Source organism: Phaseolus vulgaris, chromosome 7 (genome assembly GCF_051622355.1).
Source record: "Phaseolus vulgaris cultivar YP4 chromosome 7, ASM5162235v1, whole genome shotgun sequence".
In the NCBI taxonomy this organism is placed as follows: Eukaryota; Viridiplantae; Streptophyta; class Magnoliopsida; order Fabales; family Fabaceae; genus Phaseolus; species Phaseolus vulgaris.
The window spans coordinates 57090161-57113429 of record NC_143504.1 but is presented as its reverse complement, the minus strand read 5'-3'; the positions used below and the strand labels follow the sequence as shown (position 1 = coordinate 57113429).

The 23269-nt window shown below is 33.9% G+C and overlaps 3 protein-coding genes across 3 annotated transcripts; 1 reads left to right on the top strand and 2 right to left on the bottom strand.

Moving 5' to 3' along the window:
* Positions 1–4132: 4132 nt before the first annotated feature.
* LOC137829463 (uncharacterized) lies at positions 4133–6562 on the bottom strand. The gene is made up of 5 exons (XM_068636264.1): positions 6468–6562; positions 6182–6389; positions 5467–5846; positions 4395–4461; positions 4133–4144 (listed from the first exon to the last, which is right to left on the bottom strand). The coding sequence occupies exons 1-5, from the start codon at positions 6560–6562 to the stop codon at positions 4133–4135; spliced, it is 762 nt and encodes a 253-aa protein (XP_068492365.1).
* A 4255-nt stretch (positions 6563–10817) lies between these two features.
* LOC137830569 (putative glycosyltransferase STELLO1) lies at positions 10818–15081 on the top strand. The gene is made up of 3 exons (XM_068638000.1): positions 10818–12941; positions 13414–13540; positions 14307–15081. The coding sequence occupies exons 1-3, from the start codon at positions 11257–11259 to the stop codon at positions 14775–14777; spliced, it is 2283 nt and encodes a 760-aa protein (XP_068494101.1). The 5' UTR covers positions 10818–11256; the 3' UTR covers positions 14778–15081.
* A 1544-nt stretch (positions 15082–16625) lies between these two features.
* On the bottom strand, positions 16626–22839 carry GUN5 (magnesium-chelatase subunit chlH, chloroplast, putative / Mg-protoporphyrin IX chelatase, putative (CHLH)). The gene is made up of 5 exons (XM_068638012.2): positions 21127–22839; positions 20694–20776; positions 18088–19890; positions 17528–18004; positions 16626–17247 (listed from the first exon to the last, which is right to left on the bottom strand). Exons 1-5 carry the CDS (start codon positions 22541–22543, stop codon positions 16870–16872), a joined length of 4158 nt encoding a protein of 1385 aa, XP_068494113.2. The 5' UTR covers positions 22544–22839; the 3' UTR covers positions 16626–16869.
* Positions 22840–23269: the final 430 nt, after the last annotated feature.

Below are 23269 nucleotides of genomic sequence, written 5' to 3'. Positions count from 1 at the left end.
ATTAAATATTGTTTTGTTTTGAATTTTTTTTTTATAAAAACTTGTAAAAAAAAAATAAGATTGTTTATTGATAATATTTGTGGAATACGTTTTGACATTTTATTTTTTTTATAATAAAAGTCATCTTAAATCACAGTATATTATTATTATTATAAAATATTTTTGTTTCCGTGTATAGGAGTTCGAAAAACAAATTAATGTATATTCAAACTACGTACAAATAAATTAAGTTTTTTTTAAATAGATATTAAAGCTTTTACAAATTAGTTTATATATCCAAACTAAGTTTAACTTGTAAATTTCTTTTAAATTTTCTGTCTTTATAACATCTACTTATATTATATAAGTATTTATAAGTATTTTTATAACAAACTATCATAATGTATTTTCTCTTCTCATATATCTCTCGTGAGATCTATCATATCTATTGATATTTAAAACAATATAGAGGCAATTTATTATTAAAGAACATTGTCACCAAATGAATGTGTTATCTGTTCAACTCTTACCTCACGAAGTAGATGTGTTATGTGGTTTGGTTAAGTGATTTGGTAACTAGATTAAAAAGAATATTAAAGTTTATATATTTATGGTATATTGTATTTTTTTTTAACTTAGAAGAAAGTTTCATAAATTTTCTTTCATATTTATAGAAAATAACTACGCTTTAATTTACATAAATTTTATAAGTTAAATTTAAATTTGTTTTCGGATTTTATTCTAATTATTATTTTATAATTTATCAAATCACCAAATCAACTATTCAATCTTATAAATTTTATATATTTGAGATGATAAACTTTAGGATAAATTAGTTTGTTAAAAAACAAATATAAGTGAAGTAAAGTCCTAAAAAGTTAAAATTTCCTTTTATAAATTAATTAATTTTAGAGTTAAAGTGTTATCTTGCTGTATTTTAAATGTCTTAATTTATCTTAACCATCTCTTTTTTAGCTTTCTTTATTTTATTGGTGTATAAAAGAGGTTGTATTGAGATACGTGATTCACACTTACTAAACATAACACGTGTTAAGTAATTAATAATTAATAGCATCTGTAGAGTGAAAGAGATTAAATTTTCAATAGTTAACATTTATTGAAGACAAAGAAAATTACATAACCAATTAAACTGCAAAAATAGCTAATGAATGTTGGATAGGTTTAGGGCTGGTCTATAAAAGGCAAAATCAAATAGTATTTTATTAAACCTAATAGATGATATTTTGTTTGAAATTAGATTTTAATGAATAACGAGTCTAAGTGAAAGATACTCTATTTTTCTTTTTTATATATTTAATTAACCAAAATATCTTTCAAAATACTAACTCTACTCCTCAATATATGGATTAGGAAGATTCATAAGTCACTGTACAAAATATATTCTTGTACGTAAAAGTAAATTGGAAGAGGAATAGAAAGTTAAAGTAAATGATAAAAGAAGAATCTTTTGTATGTAAAAACATTTTTTATTATTACTTTCAAAAATGTTAGATCGAATTTTTAAGATAAATTCAAGCTAATTAGTGATCTTCTAATTATGGTATTCTAAATATGGTCTTCCAAATATAGTCTTTACCACATAAGAATAATGTCCCTATTTATCATAACTAAGAATAGTTTTGACCACAAGAATAATGCTCATATTTATTATAACCAAGCATAGGGAGTATTCTTCCAACATGAAATTATGTGTAAAAGATTTTAAATAATGAAAGTTGGAGTCATTGATGAAGTAATTTATACTTTATTAATTATCTTAATTTTTATATATTGTTTAAAATAGCATACATATTTTATTAAGAAGGGAGTAATCTTTTAACATGAAATGAAATTATGTGTAAAAGATTTTAAATCATTAAAGTTTGAGTCATTAATGAAGTAACTTATATTTTATTAATTACTTTAACCTTTGTATATTTTCGTATATTGTTTAAAATAGCATACACATTTTATTAAGGAGTAAACTTTAAGTCTAATTCAATTTTATAAAATCAGTTTATAAGATAAGGTTTGCACGTGCGTGTGACTATATATTTATGGTCCGACAATAGTGAGTAGTATGATAAGACTAACAAATTCTCGCTAAAATAAGCTCTACATGACTATGATACCATATTAAAAAATAAACTTTAAGTTTAAATCAACCTTATAAAATCGACTTATAAGGTGAGATTTGCACCTACTTATATACTTTGAAATGTAATGTTTGTGCGTGACTATATATTTATGAAAGGTCCGATAGCGGGTGGTCTGATAAGACCAACAAACTCTCATTGAGATATGCTCTAAATGACTCTAATACCATATTAAGAAGTGAACTTTAAGTCTAACTCAACCTTATAAAATCGAATTATAAGGTGAGATTTACACCTACTTATATACTATGAAATGTTTTTATCTCTAGTCGATGTCGAATAACACTAAAGTTTTTGCTATAACACTCATCTTTTTACATTTTATATAACACTTTCTGACACAAACACGACATGATTGTTGTTATTGTTAAATGATTTAATAACCCAATTATTTTCTATGTCACTTCTTAAAATAATAAGTGAAATTTGACGAACTTTAAACAAAATTGAAATATTTTCCCTCCTCTAACAAATGTTATCATGATTTTGCCCATTCACATAAAATTTTATTTTATATTGATCTTAACTACAACATACTAAGAGAGTGTCTTTTCTTCACTTAATTCAACATACATTCCATCATTCTTACTAGCAAATGAACTGTAAAATTTCCTAATCTTTTCAATTTACTCGAGCATCCGAACACAATTGTTTCTAAACATTTATGTAAAGATTTAATGTAGTCATAGACTACGAGATAAGTTCGAGGATGAGTTGACACCAAAAAAGAAGTTAAAAGGATGAGTTTGGATTAAGTTTAAAAAAGAGAGATTTAAAATTTTAAAACTAATCCTCATCAAAGTTTTGTTTATAAAACAATTGTGATTTTTATAGTTTAAAAAAAATAATGTACTTATAATTTTTTTAAAACATCATAAATTAAGCTGTTAATTATAATAATTTAAATTTATAAGACATAACAAAATTAATAACTGGAAAAGGAATTAAAAATAAAATATTATACTATATTTTTTTAAATATAATTTTATTTATTTAAAATATTTATATTTGTAAGAACTATAACTACTGTATATAAGAGATCAAACTATAACCATATACTATTAATAACTTTATACAAAAGTAATATTTATAAATTAATTATTAAATTATAATTTAATATCATCATAAATTACGTTAAATTTTAATAAAATTGAAAATAACAAGTTAAAAAAATCATTTGGATTTTAATATTTTAAATAATATACCTTAGATTGATTTTATCAGTGTAATATTATACACACACATTTTCGATCCCCAAACTTGAACCCAGTCAAAGAATATTTTTCCTATGAAAATTAGGTAAAGAGTTGAATGGTTATTCAGGGTACTTTTCATGCCTGATTAATGTTTCCTAATAATATTCACACTTTCTTTGTCAGAAGAACACTACCTTTTCTAATTTATTTTTCAGCCACAGATGACTCAATTCTTATTTAAAATATATTTCATGAAATTCAGAGAGATGATTTTCATCATATTGTATGATACATACATTGAATATTTATTATGCTCAATTACTCTCAAATGTGAATATTTATAAAAAGAATAGACTAAGTCAGCACTTAGTGTATGGGACGCGTAGAAATCGTCAATTTAACATTTCCAATCCAATCTCTATTTCTACTACTTTTGAGTTTTATATTTTCATTACCCAGCTACCATATTTTGAATATTGAGAATAACAAGAACCGGACAAGAAAATAAAAATAAAAATAAAAGATAGAAAGAAGAAAAACAACAATATGTAATGTGTACTTAAACTATGGTTATTGATTTCTATACTACATAGGGATAGCATTATGTACTCAAAGATGAATATTGATTTCTATAATACATCATAGGGATAGCATAAAAAAAACCTCTAGATTACTATATAATAATTGGGCTATAGCAAAATTTCCCTTTTAGGGATATATATACCTGAAATTGCACCGAAATGTGATATACCAATCCGTGAGTATACTTAATCCGCTACACTCTAGCTAGCAACGTTAACTTCATCCACTTATCTGTGAGAAAAATATTTGTTTTCCAAAACAACATGAAAACATGAAATCCTCTAAGTAGAGCAGTACTAAGCAATAACATGTGAGGAGAAAAGTTAGGATAAGAGTTAAAATATTTAAATTTCTTATACATCATATGACACTCCGTTATTTTATAATTCATTATTATTCCATGAATCATTATTAGATGCCACCGAATTTCATACTATAAAAATGAAAATCAAATTAATTAGTGAATAATAAAGATGTGTACCGTGTAAACATAAGGATCATATCGCCCTCCCGAGCCTGATCTTTTCACAGCATCCACCCTTAGCAACCTAGACATAGTTCTTCTTTCCATCAGACAACAAAAAGAACGACATTTAAATTAAAAGAACATCAAATATCAATATTTAGTAGGTTCTTTTAAACATATTTAGTATTATTAAAATTTATTACGGTGGTAATTAACATTCATTAAAGAAAAAGTGAGATTCAATTTTTAATAAATACCTTTATCTGGTGAAGATACTTTATGATAGATGATTAAGAAAAGAAACAAGTAAGAATGTTTGATTGAGTTGATTTAAGGAAAGAGTAATTTTAGGAGCAATGAGTAAGTACTTGTACTTTTGTATTCTTTTTCTAATCTATTTCTACTCTATCAGTGCCTCTCTCCTCAATTTAACACATTTACTACTTTTTTTTCACTTTGGAAAAAGACTCTTTAACACCATAGTAAAACAGTTTCATTCATTTGACATCCCCTAAAATAATATAATAATATTTTATATTAAAAATAAATAAATAAAATTAAAATATTAATTTAATGAAGTGTTAAGTGTGTCTTTTTACTGTGTGAGGAGTGTGAATGTATTATCTTCCTTTCACTTTATTTCCCCGATGTTGACCCTCTCATTATTTTTTTTCATCTTACTCATTCCTCCCATTTATTTCCTCCCTATCAAACATAGTTAGTTATTTGTTAACATTTTTTTGTTTATGAAAAATCCCAAGAGTTGGTTTGTGTTTGTTTTTGCTGCAATAACAAAATTAATTTGTTAGTGGTTTCAATCCCATTATATTTAAATCACGTAAATTTTTCTGTTGCGGGTGATAATTGATTGACACTCATCAAATTTTTTACCTCACTTCACAGTTTTTTATTTATTTTCTCATTAAATAATATAATTTGTATTTTAATCAAATATCTTATTTGAATATTTTATCATTAAAAATCAGTTGTGTGTGGTTCTTTTTTAAAAGAGGGGTGTGAAAATACTATTTTTTTCTCATGTTGCATGGTTAAATCTGCGTGTTTGGGTGCGTGAGAGAGAAATTACATTCTTAGAGCTTTGCTAGTGTCGGGGCTGTCACCGAGCATTTGACGAATCTTCACTTCAGAGGAATCACCGCAAGAGAGCAACTTCAGTATGGCTTCGCCGCGCCGTCGCAGGTGTGGCGAACCAGTCGTGCGACGCGACGGTGTCACCGTCTCGTGTGCGATCCCGGCCACACGCTCAACAATCGCGCCTCTGCATCTTTTGGCGTAGCGCAAGCTTCGCGCGCTGGAGATGCCGCTCGAGCTGCTCGACAAGCAGGAAGAAGCCTCGCCAGAGGCCGAAACAGGAGAGAGCATATTCACCGCCTCGCCGGCGTTCAGTTTCCGGTCGCTGGAGCACGACGTGGTCCACGTGACCTTCGATCTTATCTTCCTAGCAACCTTTTACAAAACTAAAATCCTCAGTTTACCTAAAACAGTCAAGAAAATTATAATATAAATCGCAATTATCAGTTAAATAATTAAACCCCTTATCCTCTAACACCGACCTCGCTTAGACTCAATCATACATTATCAAATCCAACAGAACAGAAAATCGCCAGAAACAACAGCAACAACGATGCATAATCTCATCAGAAGAATCAGTGAAGTGAATTCTCAGATCACACAGAGTTGTTTGTTTTCGTTCTGCTTTCAAACACAAACACAAACAGAAAACGAATCGAAACAAAATCTAAACTACAACACGAGAAGGTACAAGGAAATATATAATCGACCTTAAGCTTCATCTGATTGTAACGCAAGATAGCAGATAACGATACACTGCGCGATTCGTTCTCTTTCTCCGAGAAATCACCGTCATCATTGGTGAGCGAGGAAGATGAGGATTTATTAGAACCGTAGGAAACCGAGGTTTCTCTGAAACGTATGCTGCTGCTGCCGCTTCTTCTCTCTGGAACCGCATCGCTTGAATCGCAGCGAAACCTTCAGAGCGAGAAATTTGTGAAAACAGAGTGAAGATGGAAACGTAAGAAAAACGTGAGTTGAGATTTTTGGCGTTACTTTGGAGTAGAAAGCAAGGGAGAGGGAGGTGTGGTGTTGAGAAGAAGCAGAGACGATGCAACCGTTCGTTCTGTTGAACTCGGGAACGAAGACATTGTTGCATTCACTCTTTTCTCTCTCAGCTTTTGAAATTTCCCGGGTATATTCAAATGCTTTCAAATTTTTCTCTCTCTTCGTTAGCGTTTGCCGCGTGTGTCCCTAACCGTTTTGCTTATTGTTATTACCACGCAAGCTTAATACGACCATTTATATCAAATAAGTTTTTTTTAATTATAATTAGTTTATATATAAATAAATAAAATAAAATAAAATAATTCTTACAAATAAAATAAGATCGATAAAAAGTAATTTCATAGAAACTTTGTTAAGGTTGAGAGTTACTCTGTTTTTAAAGATGTAATTCATTCATAAGTGGTGTAAGTATCAACTCTACCACTTTATGTTGTGTTGTCGTTACTGATAGTTCTCTTATGTTTATGTGAGTAAATGAGAAATATTTTTATATATTTAATTTATACGAAATAGCACGAGAAGTTAAGCTAGATACCAAATACATTTCCTTTAATTTGAAAATTTACATTTATCATTTTTTTATAATTGTAATAAAATAACATTCATAATTTTCTTTTACTTATAAGTAAACACCCACTTATCTTATTTTAAAAATATATATAATTTTGACCAAGACTTAAATAAAAATTATGAACATTAAAATTTAAAATATAACAATAATACATTTTTTGGTAATTATTTGTGTTTGCTTATCATTGATAATGCACCTATTTTATTAACATTCATAGGCATGAACTTACCGAGATAACTTCCTTCAATAATCACTACGATCATAAAGTTATCGCTAATTAGCAATTAGTAATATGTTAGTAATAATTGTTCACAAGCATTTTACCAAAAAAATCTTCGCTTTTTTCACACAAAATATGTTGTTACCAATAATTTTTTTACTTTACACACGAAATTTATTCATCAATAATACCAGTTTTTGTGTGTAGTGTGTATCTTTTTATTACCATGATATTAGTTTTGATCACTCACTTTTTATTTTTACTATTTTGTTATATCAATACTATAAAAAAAAAATAACACGCATTCATGACATGATGAATCAAACCTTTCTCAAGAAAATAAATTATTTTTTATAAAACATGAAAACATATTTTAATCAACCTGCAATTTTTCCATATCAAAATTACCTTAACTCTTGTGTAAAGAAATGATATTATAAAAGTGTATTTTTAAATGGTTTGTTCGTTGATTAAAGTATGATAGAATTGGTACACTAAAATAATAATAATATTATAAAAATATATTTTTAAAGAGTTCGTGTGGTACCAATTCTATAAAATCTTTAAAAATATCAAAACTATCAAATCTTTCTTTTTTATACCATATTTCAATGATCTTAGATTATAAAACGGAGGCGAATAGACCCACAATCCTCGAAGATAATGCCTACTAAAAATCTTTTGCTTTTTTACTAAAATTTGTTTTCGAGCATGAAATTTGTTTCAATTTTCTATTTAGTCCCTAATTTATTTTTTCTTGACTTTTGATCTTTGAAATATTTATAGGTTTTGTATTTGATCCTTGAAAAAACATTTATTTGTATTTTATTGTTGATTTATTTATTAAAGTAATTTTATAAATATTTTTGGATTTCTATTTTATTTTTAATTTTTTATCATAATAATTTATATACTCTCTAACATTAAAATATATCATATTAGTATATGTAATATAATGACAAATATCATATATAAAATAAAATAAATAGAAACTAAAAATAAATAAAAAAAATATTAAGAAGCAAATATAAAATATGTAAACCTTTTAGGAACCGAAACTATATTTTTTTTTCAATAAAGTAAGGTATCGCTTTTTACTAACTCCTTTTTAGTCAATAAAGATATTTGATTGACGTATCTTGAGTGGGCATTTGTATTAGTTCTATTAAAATTTGTTTTTGAATAAAATTCATTTTCTGAGATCATGTTAATTATTATTTTAATATATTATAAAAATTCAATGGTGAAACTAAAGATGTACTAATAATTTTCATGAAAGGTATGAGTTTTATGTTTTGATCGGATAAAAGAAATAGATAAAAAATATGATATTAACATAATGTTTTTAGGTTGAAAATAAAATAAAAATATGTATAAATTGTTTATTTTAAATATAAATAATTAAATTTCATCTACTCATTTTTCTTCAGTTTAAAAATTTCACCTTCATTCTTTTTAAACAAATAAAAACTTACAGACCGGGTCTCTTACAAGGCTTCTTCTTCCTGCACCCCTACATTTTTCTTTCTATACCCCCACAATTTTCTAAATCCCAAAACTGACCTTAATCTTTTACTTGAAAAATGACACCGTGGTTACCGGAAATAGGGATCTGGGAGTATGCTACGGATTCATCAATCCGAAACTGAATATTTTTTTTTCCGGATGAGGGGGTGTTTCGGAAGCAATTTTTGCATAAATTATTGATTTTCGGATTGCTGAATCTGGAAGCCTAATTCTGTTACGGATTCATGATCCGGAATGCTTTTTTCTGAATTACGGATTTCAGAATCCAGAATGCATATTTCTGTTACGGATTGGTAGATCCAGAATGCTTTTTTTGAATGATGGATTTTTGAATGTGAAATGCATATTTTGAATTATGGATTGATGGATCCGAAATTTTACCGGAAGTGCCAATCCGAAATTTTTTCGGATTCCATAATCCATAATGCAAAAGAATAAATACAGTTCAAGTGCATTTTAGGGTTTTTAAAAAATAATAGGGACAATTTGGTCTTTACATAACATTGTAGGGGTGCAGGAAGAAAAATGTAGGGGTGCAGGAAGAAACTGCCCTCTTACAATGAGTTTGGGCACATCTAGGCCCAATCATCCAACCCTCTAACGGGCTTTATCCAAAATTAGCCCAATCTAAAAAAATTCCGTATGATCTGTTGCTACAATTCATTTTTTTGGCTAATTCTTCCTATACCAATCTTCACAACATCTGCACATGAAATGAAATGAAATGTCTATTTTATCCTTAACTTTTTCAATATTTATGTTCATAATACAAATAATACAAATAAGACAGTTTCGGATATGCAAGTTCAGAACTGAGATGTGTCTTCCATATATGATCATTCACAGTTTTATTTGGACACACAAGAAATTTTTAAGACTTCAAGATCCAAAAGTTTTTTTTTCTCATTTTGAATGGGAGAATCTAGAATGTACATTACATACTTTCGGATATCTACATTCACTCTTTAGATCTCGATATCCAAAAACAGCTTTAAACCATTTGCAGCTTCAACCATCACATGAAAACAGAAATGTCTACTTGAAAAAAATTAACTTCACTACACCTAATAGTAACTTGACCTCCACCACCACCTTTGCCTCCAACATTGTAGAAGAGCTCCTCTATTTTTTTAATTTAAAATAAAGGTAACAAGGAAAGTTTGGAATTTTAAAATAAATGTTGGTGCACAGAATTAACCTTCATTTTTAATACATTCTCCATGTTATTGATACACTTTTTGAATATTGTATCACTTTCTTATCATTATGTTAGAAATGTTATTTTATCACTTTTTGAATAAAAAAAAGTTAAAAATTTATGTATTGTTCACTCAAATAACTTATTTAGAAGTTATGTTATAACTGTAAAGTTTTCTAAGAATCTACATTTTGACAACTTTTTATGTACATGTAAATTTGTTTAACCTAAAATTTTTATACGTTCTTAATTCCAAGAATCCCATCAAATTACTTTTATTTCAATGAAAGTTTCTTATGAGATACAAATTTGTCAATATTCACAAAATAATAATTCACTTTTAAATATCTCTTATTACTTTTTTATCAATAAATATGCATCACACATACAAAATAAAAAATAAAAAAAGATGTTTAATGGAATGTCTTGATAGCATTTGAGTCCTCTCCAAACTAAACATCCAACATCAAAGGCTTTTGCCTTTGTCATAGGCACATGCCACTTGTTTGGAAACTTGTTAGTGCTCATGGCAAAGCATTGATTGGATGGAAATAGACTGCTTAACTAAGCTTCCCACCATACCCATTTTTCATTTTTGGATCAACAGAAACTAATTTTTCAAGCTAATAAAAAATCTATGAATCATATCATAGTGTTATTAAAAGTAATAAAGGAATCACTTTATTCAACTGATAAAGGGTTAACAAGTGCTAAATTGGTGTAAGAACACCTTGTTAGTTTGTGGTTATGCTAAATGTTAAAAAGAATTTTAGCAATGAGTGAAAAAATATAAATTTAAATTGGCGAAAATGTGATGATGTTATCTAGAAAAGGTATTGACATGGCAGATCTGATAATGAATGAAAAGCATTATAATAGGAAGTTTCAAATCCAATGAATACCCTAACGTAAAGTATTACCTAATGAGTCCATTTTGCAACAGCAAGCCACAGAAAAAAAAGGATAAGAAATGAATAAAATAAAAAGAAGATGTTACTACTGAACCAGAAGAAGATTCCACTCTACCAAACTACCTGCACTTGTATTGAAGCTTAAGGAACCGACACACACATACCTGTCTGTCGGCAACCACAACCTTAAACAAAACTTAAACTCCCAAACCGAAACCCCAAAACAAACTTACCAGCAACATTCTATGTTTCAATTCAGAGGAAAAAGAAAGAGTTGAAAGGTGTTCAGCTCAAGTCAATACGAAGGCACATTCGGGGGAAGGTTCGATTGAATTCAACACCCAAGCTCAATGATGGTCCAAGATCAGCGTGTACTTCCAAAATCACTGAATCAGAAGCCCAAAACGCGGACGGCGGCGCTGGCTGCCACCAAGAGCCTCGATTTCTCCGCCTGGGTCTCTGACAACCTCGTCAGGATCGTGGCCGTGGTGCTCCTCGTCGTGACCGTCGCCGCCGTTTTCTTCCTCCGCAACGTCGGCGACACTGCGGCGCTGCTCTGCTTCCAGAAGCAGGCGCAGGAGCTCGAGCGGATCGCGTACCCGCGCGTGGAGTGGAACGCGATCGCGCCGATCGCGGACAAGACCTCGAAGTTCGCGAACTTCCGGTCGGAGAAGTGGATCGTGGTGTCGGTGTTGGGGTACCCGAGCGACGCGCTTAGGCGGCTTGTGAAGCTAAAGGGGTGGCAGGTGGTGGCGGTTGGTGGGTCGAAAACGCCGTCGGATTGGAGCCTGAAAGGTGCGATCTTTTTGTCCCTGGAGGAACAGGTCAATTTGGGGTTTAGGGTTGTGGATTACCTTCCTTATGATTCGTATGTTAGAAAGAGTGTGGGTTATTTGTTTGCGATTCAGCATGGTGCTAAGAAGATTTTTGACGCTGATGATAGAGGGGAGGTGATAGATGATGATTTGGGTAAGCATTTTGATGTGGAGCTAGTAGGGGAAGGTGCTAGGCAAGAGGTTTTGTTGCAGTACAGTCACGATAACCCGAATCGAACCGTTGTGAACCCTTATGTGCATTTTGGGCAGCGTTCGGTTTGGCCTAGAGGTTTGCCTTTGGAGAATGTAGGGGAGATTGGGCATGAGGAGTTTTACACTCAGGTTTTTGGAGGGAAGCAGTTTATTCAGCAGGGGATTTCAAATGGCCTGCCGGATGTAGATTCAGTGTTTTACTTCACCCGGAAGTCCACTTTGGAGGCGTTTGATGTGAGGTTCGATGAACATGCGCCGAAGGTGGCGCTGCCGCAAGGTGTGATGGTGCCGGTGAATTCTTTTAACACGATGTACCATTCACCAGCGTTCTGGGCCTTGATGCTACCGGTGTCAGTCAGCACGATGGCTTCTGATGTGTTGAGGGGTTACTGGGGGCAGAGGCTGCTTTGGGAAGTTGGTGGGTATGTTGCGGTTTACCCTCCAACGGTCCATAGGTATGACAGGATTGAGGCTTATCCCTTTTCAGAAGAGAAGGATCTTCATGTGAATGTTGGAAGGTTGATTGATTATTTGGTTTTGTGGCGGTCGGATAAGCATAGGTTGTTTGAGAAGATTTTGGATTTGAGCTTTGAAATGGCAGAGGAGGGATTTTGGACTGAGAAGGATGTGAAGCTTACTGCTGCTTGGCTGCAGGATTTGTTGGCTGTTGGGTATCAGCAGCCGAGGTTGATGTCGTTGGAGTTGGGACGGCCAAGGCCAAATATTGGTCATGGAGATCGCAAAGAGTTTGTACCACAAAAGTTGCCATCAGTGCATCTTGGCGTTGAAGAAACAGGATCTGTGAATTATGAGATTGCTAATTTGATCAGATGGAGGAAAACTTTCGGGAATGTTGTGCTTATAATGCATTGCAATGGACCGGTGGAACGAACCGCCCTTGAATGGAGGTTGCTTTATGGAAGGATATTCAGATCTGTAGTTATTTTGTCAGAAAAGAAGGATGTAGATCTTGTTGTAGAGGAGGGTCATTTGGACTATGCATACAGGTAAGTCTGGTTATGTTTTACATTTCTCCCTACTGTTAAATTATAATTGGTGTCTTGTATTTTGTCCTGTAGATTCTGAATCTTAATACTGGCCTTTCACGATTACCTGAGATGGTTCTCTTTTATCACTAAGAGTAAAGATTGAGTGGCAATAAAAGACTGAAGTTTGTTAAAAAGAAATGAAATCATCTCAAGTAATTGCTTTGGGTCATTGGCTGTTTGGTGAAGTAACATACAGATAAATTGCTTATATCAAAGCAGAACAGAACTTTCCTTCACTTTAAACATGTTAGTATTAGTGTGAGAGATGTTTTGTAGCCTGTGTAGCAATGGAAGCTTTTGGAAGAGGAAAGTTAGAAATATTACTTGCTCTACACTGTGAAGCATTTGTTTCTAACTCTTTAAACTTTTTCAGTTAATCATGAGAATTTGAAAAGAGATTGACTGTTAAATATTGGACTGTTTGGTTCAGGTACATGCCCAAAATTTTTGATCAGTTTAGCAGTGCAGAAGGATTTTTGTTCGTACAGGATAATACCATTCTTAATTACTGGAACTTACTACAAGCAGATAAAACTAAACTGTGGATCACTAATAAGGTATTGTTGTTTTGTTCCTCTCATCCCAAGTGTGGACTCTTATTTTTGCATGATTGAAATTCTACCCGTACTAAATCCTCCCAAAATTGATATTGTAAGGGCTTATTGACCCTTATTACGAATGCATGTGCAAATATTTTAATAAAAAAAATTTTAATCTGGAGTAGCGAACCTCATTCTAATCTGTAAAATAGTAGGCATTCGTCTGTTTCAAGGAACTTTTCATTAGCCTCTTGAAAATTAGATTTATTTCTTCATGTATAAGTTAGTTTTAGCTTGAGAAGTTTATTCATTTTTTTCTTCTTATTTTCATCTCTTAAAATTGTTTATGGGAATGTTTACTCAAACAGACCCTTAGTTCTTGACACAAGCATCATTTACTTTAGGTCTGTTTGGTTTAGTGTAAATGACTGTGGAAAAGAAGAAACAAATGACTTTTTATTAAGTCAAGTACTAGAAAGGAAGGATTTTGTATAGTCAAATACTAAAGTGACCAACACTTACAGTTAAGGACTGTGACGATTATTTACTCTTTAATTTATTGATACTGTGAAGTTTTTCATTTGTTGGACACTATTATTCTAACATACTGTTTGTGATATTATATTCAAATTCTAACATACTTTTATGCCATTAACTTGATCAGAATTGAATCCATGTTTTAATGTCTTTTGTTCATGCTATTTCTCCTACTCTTAGTCAATTTACTTTAAAAGGTGGTGTAGCTCTTTTCTCTCTGACCATTAACAAAGTTACTGGGATTCAGGTGTCGGAGTCTTGGTCTTCTGTAATAACCAATGGTGATAGCTCTGATTGGTTATCACAACAAGCAAGCATGGTACAGAAGATTGTTAGCACGATGCCAGCTCACTTTCAAGTCAGTTACAAAGAAACAAGTGACAATGACAAGAACCTTTTATTATGCAGTTCTGAGGTGTTTTATGTTCCTCAGCGCCTTGTCAGTGATTTTGTTGAGCTTGTTAGCCTTGTGGGCAATCTGGAGATCCATCAGAAGGTTGCAATACCTATGTTCTTTGTCTCCCTAGATTCTCCTCAGAATTTTGACCCTGTTCTTGATTCAATGATCTACAAGCAAAATCCTCCTGCTAATTCCTCCACTCTTTATTCGGCCAAAGTCCCTGCTGTTCATCCATGGAGCGTATCGAGTGAGCAAGACTTTATAAAGCTTATCAGAATAATGGCAGAAGGGGATCCACTTCTTATGGAGTTAGTTTGAAAGTTGAACTCTTTCTTCTTGATACTACATGACCAGAGAGGACGCAAGAAACATGTAACACTTGAATAGCACTCCTTCACGATCTCTTTTTAATCAAAAACAGTGTTACACAGTATTTTTGTTTCTTGGGTGGGTTTTTAACCCTTCTCTTTTCCCCTCCCCTTTATTGTGTAGATTTCTTCCACAGAAAAATGTATCATTCCTTATTTTTTCCCCTCCTCTTTTGTGAAAAATGAAATGAAATGTATTTGTATTCAATATTGCAATGCAAGCTCTCCATTAAGAGATTTTTTTTTCGCATCAACTTGAAGCGTGTCTGATATACTACATCTAAACAAGAACTCTGCAAAATGTCTTAGCATGCCGATCATATGTTTTGCACTACCTACATGAACCGTTACATTCTGTCATATTCAACCAGGAAGCACACTAATATCAATTGATAAAGCTATTTATTGATGTGAGCAATGAAATAATCCATTTTCATGAGAGAAACTCCACCTTCATCCATGGACCTATTGATGACATTTTAAGGTTCACTGCTCTCTCTCATTTCATCACCTTTCTTTCCATCGATCTGCCGACAGCATTTTCAACAACCGAAGCACGAACCAAAGCATTCTTTTGTGTCCATCCTTCACAACCAAACCAACCTTGACCACCTGTCTTCAAAACTGTGTTTCTTGACTGCTCAGAGTGCATAGGCCATGCAGCCATTGGTGATACTCTCTAAGCAGAAGTTCCATCCATAATGATTCATAAAGCACCCTGATGAAAAGTGGAGCAAAATTTCTAATTTGGGTGCCACTCCCTCACAACAAGCCCATGCCTTCTACTCTCTCAGAAACCCAAATGAACTTCTGCATGCTTTGTTCCAACCCATTTGCAATTTCGTCAATCTGTTCTTCTGTCAGTTTGTGGTCTCAAAAGACACCTATCTTAATACATTATCTAATTTAAGATAATCGATTGTTATAAAAAGTAATTGATTAAAATATTCATTAAGTATTTTTAAATTATTTTTTAAAATACTTAAAAAATTATGTCAAGGCAATGATTATTCATGCTACTTAATTTAGATAAAATTCTCCTTACATGCATGATTTGCACATTCAAGCAAGTTATAAGACATAATACAAATTTAGTTTATTTATCATCAAAACATCTTGAAGGAAAAACTTTTCAATAATCTTAGCCTTTTTATCATCAAAACATCTTTAAAGGAAAAACTTTTCAATAATCTTGATCTTGATCAAGATGATGAAGTAACATATTGAAGATATAATAAAAGATAATAAAGTAGTTAGAACTTATATTTAAACAATTATCAACTAATTTATTCATAAGATATCCAAATTATATTATAAGAATGTGGGATAGAGGTAGGTGCATGTGACAAAAATAAAGAAAGAGATAAAAGAAGTGTAGGTATGATAAGTGATATAAAAGTAATATAAAATAGTAAAGAGAAAAGGTGAATGTCAATGAGGTGTGTCAATGAGGTGTTTACCTATTGAAGCAATTTATATATATATATACTCAAAAGTGAAATAATGACTTTTTTTTCTCTACTCTAGAAGGTATGTTTGGCTTAGATTTTTTATACTCAAAATTAATCATTCACATCTCCTACAACAAGCTAAAGATAAATAATGATAATACAATTAACAAACTAACTAATTTTCTTGATTACAAGTATCTTATATTGGAAGGAGTACTTGAGTTCTGTTTTCCCATCATTAACCAAAAATAGGAGTATTTGACTTCTACTGTAGTTATGTTCATTAAGTTTGTACTTATTATCAATCTCAGTTTTACACAATTTTAGTATAACATGAGCAATCCATATATTGGAATCATTCTCTATATTTTAAATTGAAAGCTATATTTGACATGTTGGTTTGGCGTTTGCAACTGCACAAAGGAGCATGATCCCTGAAAATGATTAAAATCACAGCAGGGGAAAAAGAAGAAAGGAGCAAAATCACATTAAAAGGAAAGCATTGACAAAAACTTTCAATTCAGTGTGGGAAAGAAGCTCCAGAGACAAAGAAGGCATGCAAATGTCTCTGCATTCATCTCAATTATGACTTCAACGATCAATGCCTTCAATTTTGTCTTCAACTTCTGAGTACAACTGCCTGAGCTTGTCAATGCTTTCTTCTGTAGTCTCCCAGTAACCTCGTCCATTGGCTTCCAAGAATGTCTGCACCAGCTTCCTAAAGGAGTTTGGATTTGTGCTCATTAGCTTCTTCAGCATTTCCTCATCTTGAATGAAAGTTGTGTTGGCTTCTTCATACACCCAGTTGTCAACTTGGCCTGAAGTTGCACTCCATCCAACTGTGTTAGTGAGCCTCTTCTCAATTTCACGAACACCCTCATATCCACTAGACAACATGCCTTCATACCACTTGGGGTTCAATAGCTTGGTTCTTGCATCAAGTCGAACAGTCTCGGAGAGGGTACGCACCTGCAAAGGAAGGCCCCAAAAAGGTCAAATGGAACCATTGACATTCCTAGTGTTTGGACAAATTTCTCTATAAAGACTTCCATGAGAGAAAAATATGAAGAAAAAATCAAATGAACATCTGCATAAGCTATCTGTAAAAAATTTCCTATATAACTTATAATTTTTTTACTTATGGAGAAGCCCTTCACTTGTTTTTCTTTCTCCCAGAACTCTTTATGGAGAAGTTTGTCCAAACAGGCTATAATGTAAATAGGATGGATATTTATGTAACAATTTTCACCTGAGCATTAGCAGTGGTTGTGTCAGCAATGTATGCACTTGGCTTCTTCCCATCTTTCCTTAGATTTTGAACCAGGTTTGTTGGATCTGAGTCAAAGTAATGACTGACATCAGTGAGGGAGATTTCTGAAGAGTCGAGGTTTTGGAATGTGGCATCTGCTGTGCTCAGAGCCATCTCAAAGACCTTTCTCTTTTCAGTCATGCCTGCACCAGGCGCATCACAATCAAAAGCGAAAGACTTTCGGCTAAGGTACATGTCCTGGAGCTGCTTCTCATCGTTCCATGAAGAATTCTCCACTGCCAGGTTTATGTTTGAGGAGTAGGACCCTGATGCATTGGAGAACACCCTGGTTGCTGCTTCTCTAATGTCGATCCCAAGGGCTTCAGCTTGTTCTAGTGCATGCTTCTTCACAAAGTTTTGCTCTGCTGGTTCATCCAATTCAGCAACCATCTTCACCGCTCTATCCAGAAGATTCATCTAAAGGGAAAAAAAAATATAGAATATGAGCAGATCAATGGAGTAAAGGTCCATTTTAGGATAAGAAGGTAAAGAAGTGATACCTGATTGATGAAAAGGTCCCTGAATACTCCTGAGCAATTAACAACAACATCAATCCTTGGCCTTCCAAGCTCTTCCAGACTTACAGGTTCCACCCGATTGACCCTTCCAAATGTATCAGCTACAGGTGTCACACCGATCATCCACAAGACCTGAGCCAAGGACTCTCCATATGTCTTAATATTATCTGTTCCCCACAATACAAGTGCAATGGTCTCAGGATACTTTCCCCCATTTTCAGCTTTTTGCCTCTCAATCAATCTATCCACCACTATTTTGGCACTTTGCATTGCTGCAGTAGTGGGAATAGATTGTGGGTCCAGTGCATGAATATTCTTCCCTGTTGGTAAAACTTTAGGATTTCTAATTGGATCACCACCAGGTCCTGGCTCCACATACTTACCCTCCAAGGCTTGTTTCAAACTTCCCAATTCATTGTCAGCCACAACCAACTTCAAACATTCTCCCAAGAACATGAACAAAGTTCTGAGCTTTTCCCTATCAGCTCGGTAAAATTTGGTGTTTGACAAGTAATCAACCCATGGTTCATTTATGCCAAATCCAAGAATTGAGGTGAGTTTATCAGCTACATCAACCACTTGACCCTTCTTATTAGTAGTTCGCTCCACAAAAGAAGTGATTGCTCCACGTGAAGCTTCAGTTATCTGCCGAAGAAGCTCTACATCCTTTAGTATTCCTTTGTCACTCCCTCTATAAACTTCCTCTATGCTTCTTCCAACAGTCTCAGCTAGTATAGATGGGAAAGAGGAAATACCATCTTCAGGACGATCAAGTGCTGCTATGTTCACTAGTGTTGCTACTGCTTCCAAGGCTGAGGGTGGCTCCCCGATGACATGCAGTCCACAAGGCAACAGGCGTGACTCAATCTCCATGATCTTGGCATACACTTTTCCAACCACAAGGTCTCTGTCTTTGGCAGGGATCTCTTCACCCTCATCTGGAAGTTCCACATCCTTGTCAAGATTACACTGTTTAGCTGTGCTTATAATTGAGCTAACAATCTGTGGTCCACGACCAGTGTCTTTGAGGGACTGGTATGAGGAGATGAGCTCACTTAATTGCTTAAGACCTTTGTAGAGTCCTGCATTTTCTGCTGGAGGAGTCAGATAGCTAATGGTATTTGCATAGCTCCTACGTTTTGCAATGGTAGCCTCAGAAGGGTTGTTTGCAGCATAGTAATAGATATTGGGAATGTTCCCAATGAGACTGTCTGGATAACATGCATCACTCATTCCCACCTGCTTTCCAGGCATGAATTCAAGGGAACCATGTGTTCCAAAGTGAAGAACAGCATCAGCTTTGAAAATCTTCTCAACAAAAGAGTAATATGCTGCAAATCCATGATGAGGACTTGCAGATTTGGAGAAAAGCAACCGCATAGGATCACCTTCATATCCAAATGTGGGTTGAACACCTATGAATACATTACCATATTGTTTCCCATAAACCAATAGATTCTCTCCATCTGAATTTAGATTCCCAGGAGCTTTTCCCCAGTTTTCTTCTAATGCTGTGGCATAGGGAGTTAGACTTTGGTATTCTCGGACATTCATTTTGTATGCAACGTTCAGATTTGGGCTGCTGAATTGTGCTTCTTTGTCATGTATTACTTCTTCAATCAAAGCTTCTGAAGTTTCTGGAAGTCCCTCAACATTGTATCCATCTCTTTGAAGATCTTTTAGAACAGAGAAAATGGAGGAGAAGACGTTAAGGTAGGCTGCAGTTCCTACATTGCCTTTGTCTGGTGGGAAACTGAAGACAGTGATTGCCAGTTTCTTCTCTTCCTGTGGGAGTAAAAAAGTTCATCAAGAAAATTTACAAACTTCTCCAAGAAATCAAATGAGAATATGTTGTAAATTCAACTAGGAAATTAACTTAAGTTTGATTTACAATTCCGTAAATGCATACAAGTTGAAGAGACTACACAAGGAGAAATGAGGAAAAATAAGAATACTGGATTTTTTGAGACCAGTGAAAAACAAAACCTCATAATGAATACACATGAAAGAAGGGGATCAAATACATTCCTATAGCAAATGAAGAAAAGGGTAAGAATGCAATGAACATAATATTAGTCCACAATATAAAATGTCAAAAAGAAAATGTTTTGCTAATTCCAACTACTATAGATTTTAGTCCGTTGAATGTGATTAGAGTGTGTCCAAATTAATTGCAATCATACTGAAACAAACATGTGCTGTGATTTTAGCTGGTAACCAAACAGGCATATTGGGCAAAATAATTAAAGTTCCATTCACAAAAAGGGAAGAAGGAGATTTAATGATGGAACTTGTACAACAGACATTTCCTTTCATTTACAGTAAATCCTTTCTCTATCTGTCTCTTCTTCCGTTTCAGATATCCCTCGTTACTAATGAGATTATGAAAATTAGACTGCTACAACATACTCATTCATTCAGGTCAAATTAAATATCATTTTTGCTCTTCCAAGCCTCAAATTTTCTGTTAAAGAAAGGTTGTTAACATGATGGTTGTCAGTTAGATGTCACAGAATCTTGCAGGCTCAGTTAAAATTTCACTGTAACTGCAAATTTGACTTTTATGATGACTAAGAATTGCGAAATACCTTTGTTTTCCTTTTCAATTCAGCCCATTTTATTGCCCTGGTGCAGAGCTGCTCCACTCTTTTGTGAAGAGCATGAGATTTTCCTGAAAACATGTAATCAATTAGACAACAAACAATAGTGAATCTTGTCAAGCAAAATTGCAAACTTACTGGATAAACATGTTTCTAAAAGCATGAGCAAGCACAAACTAAAAAATGTTAATTTAATAGTTCGAAAGAAAGAATCTTTATTCAAACAACAGTCACTCGAATAAAGAGGCAACTAAGACTGAGACAAGGGGAACAACAGACAACAACTCACAGGCAGTAATCCTAACTCATATTTTACACTATACTCACTATATTTTATGTTCTTACTGACTTGAGCGTCGAAGTATCTTCTACAGACAGGTGGAGCTAAAAAAAGAAAAGAAAGAATCTTTATTCTTAATACCTGTTTTAGGATCTCGACCAGCAAAAACTATAGGCTCCATGCCCCCATCTAGCTCTGGCAGGGCAACTTGAAGAGCAACCTGAATAGGATGCAAACCCAAAGTACTGTTCAGCCACTCTTCTGTTGTTTGGAACACCAATGGTACTGCAACAATGTAAGGAACATCTAGCTTCATCAAAGCCTCAACTGCCCTTGGATGGTCCTGCCTTGCAGGGCCTCCAACAAGCGCAAAGCCAGTAAGTGACACAACAGAATTCACAAATGGTTTCTTAGTGATTGGATCAATCAAGAACCTCTCCACTGGCCCCGAAAAGTCAAGCCCGCCAGCGAAAATTGGAATAACCTTAGCACCTTTGGCCTCAAGCTCCATGATCACAGCCACATAGTGACCATCATCCCCAGTCACAATGTGGCTCCTCTGCAAAATCAAACCAATTACAGGCGCATTTGGACTCTTTATCATCTCATTTGCATCCCTTCTGGTTCCATACCAATTCAAATACTCCTTTACATCATCATACATACAAGGAGCCAGAGGGTGCCAAATTCCACTGTCCAAGTACAAAACCGGCTCCGAGTACTCCATCTTTGTCCCTTTCAACGCCGGAACATAAGACCCCGAAATCATCTTGAGGAAGTTTTGCAAATTATCAGGTGATCCACCAAGCCAAAACTGCAGACTCAGAATGTAAAGCCTGGCATCCTGAGCCTTATCACTTGGCAAGTACTTCAACACCTTTGGCAAAGTCCTAACCAGCTTCAACATGCTGTCAGCAAACCCAGCTGAAGACTGCTTCTTCTTCTTGAAGAGCTGGAAAAAGGGGCTCTTAGATTGTCCAAGCTGAGACATGCTGAAAGACCCCAATTTGTTCAGCCTCATCACCTCAGGCATTGATGGGAACACCAAAACTGCATCAAGCCTGTCCCTTTCCTTCTCTACAGCAGCCTTAACCTTGAGGGCAAGCTCCTCCACAAAAATCAGTGACCCAATGAAAATGTTGGCATCTTCCAAGTCCTTGCAGAAGGTCTCGTAAGTGGATGCGTCTCGAAGCTCCTCCACCAAGTACCCCACAACTTCAAAAGCAGCACCTTTGTTGTTGCTGTTGAGAGTTCTAACGGCAGCAGAGAGAGATGATTGGTACTGTGCTTCAAGCACAACATACACAATTTTAACTGTTGGCAGGCTTTGGTTCTTCTCAGGAACTATCCTACGCACTTCTGGGGTGGTTTGAGTGAAAAGACCATTGCCAATCACAGCACATTTCACTCCCAGGGAAGCCTTTGAGCTGCTGCCATAAAAAAAATTGGTCTTCTTGGGAAGGAAAGAATGAAGAAAAAGGTGTCTTTGGGCTAGAGAAGAAAGTTGGTCAACCTTAGAACTGGGTAAGGTAAATGGAGAAGACACTAAAGAAGCCATTGATCATGTACAAACCCAAAATAGAGAGAGCAAAACAGGAAAAAGAAAAAGAAAAGGAACTTCTGTTTCCAAGTTAATCTAGTTAAAAGAATGAAATGGGAAATTTGAGAGGAACTAGTACACTTTTTCTTAAGCCAAAAGATGTGCCTTTATGATCAAAACTCAGCTCAAAGTGTATTTTCTTCTTCCTCTTCTTTCCTTTTCTTCTTATGGCTATGAGTTTTTATTTGGTTTGTGTGGAGGCTAAGAGAGAGAAGAGGAGCCCGCGAATGTTAACGGTTTATTCAGTTAGTGGTGAGAGTTAGAACCACGTGGCACATTATAAGTCTTTTTTTAGTCAATGGTTGTTTTTAGAGGTTTAGTGTCACAGTGAATGTGTCTGCGTGGGCATCACACTCTTTCTCTTTTGCTATATCTCTCATTAGCTTATTAGATGGAGTTTCTTGAACTGTGATTGGTGGATTTGGATTTCGCAAAAGTGGATTAAGAGGGGCCATGGAAGACGATGATGAGAGAGAAAGTGTGAGTGAGATTTTAAGGCTTTTTTCTTGCACAAAGATTCTTACTTTTTGAGTTTGTGTCTCTCGTTGAAAATGAGAGTTTGATATTTTGTTTGGGATGCCAAATGGGAACAAGTTTCGTACAAGTGTTACGCTTCCGATTTTGTTACCACAGATTTTGGTACCTTCTATTGCTTCTCGTCTTTTTTTGTTCTTGTCTTTTTTC

Bases quoted from the DNA above. Each gene is read 5' to 3' on its own strand.
- LOC137829463 (XM_068636264.1), bottom strand. From the start codon at position 6,562: ATGTCTTCGTTCCCGAGTTCAACAGAACGAACGGTTGCATCGTCTCTG. The intron at 6,390-6,467 runs GTAACGCCAAAA...CTCGCTCTGAAG, and splicing joins CCCTTGCTTTCTACTCCAAA to GTTTCGCTGCGATTCAAGCG. The intron at 4,462-5,466 runs GTAATTTCTCTC...AACTATGTCTAG, and splicing joins ACTAGCAAAGCTCTAAGAAT to GTTGCTAAGGGTGGATGCTG.
- LOC137830569 (XM_068638000.1), top strand. From the start codon at position 11,257: ATGATGGTCCAAGATCAGCGTGTACTTCCAAAATCACTGAATCAGAAG. The intron at 12,942-13,413 runs GTAAGTCTGGTT...TGTTTGGTTCAG, and splicing joins CATTTGGACTATGCATACAG to GTACATGCCCAAAATTTTTG. The intron at 13,541-14,306 runs GTATTGTTGTTT...ACTGGGATTCAG, and splicing joins AACTGTGGATCACTAATAAG to GTGTCGGAGTCTTGGTCTTC.
- GUN5 (XM_068638012.2), bottom strand. From the start codon at position 22,543: ATGGCTTCTTTAGTGTCTTCTCCATTTACCTTACCCAGTTCTAAGGTT. The intron at 20,777-21,126 runs GTATTAAGAATA...ACATGTTTTCAG, and splicing joins TGGTCGAGATCCTAAAACAG to GAAAATCTCATGCTCTTCAC. The intron at 18,005-18,087 runs GTATCACTTCTT...TTTTCCCTTTAG, and splicing joins GGGACCTTTTCATCAATCAG to ATGAATCTTCTGGATAGAGC.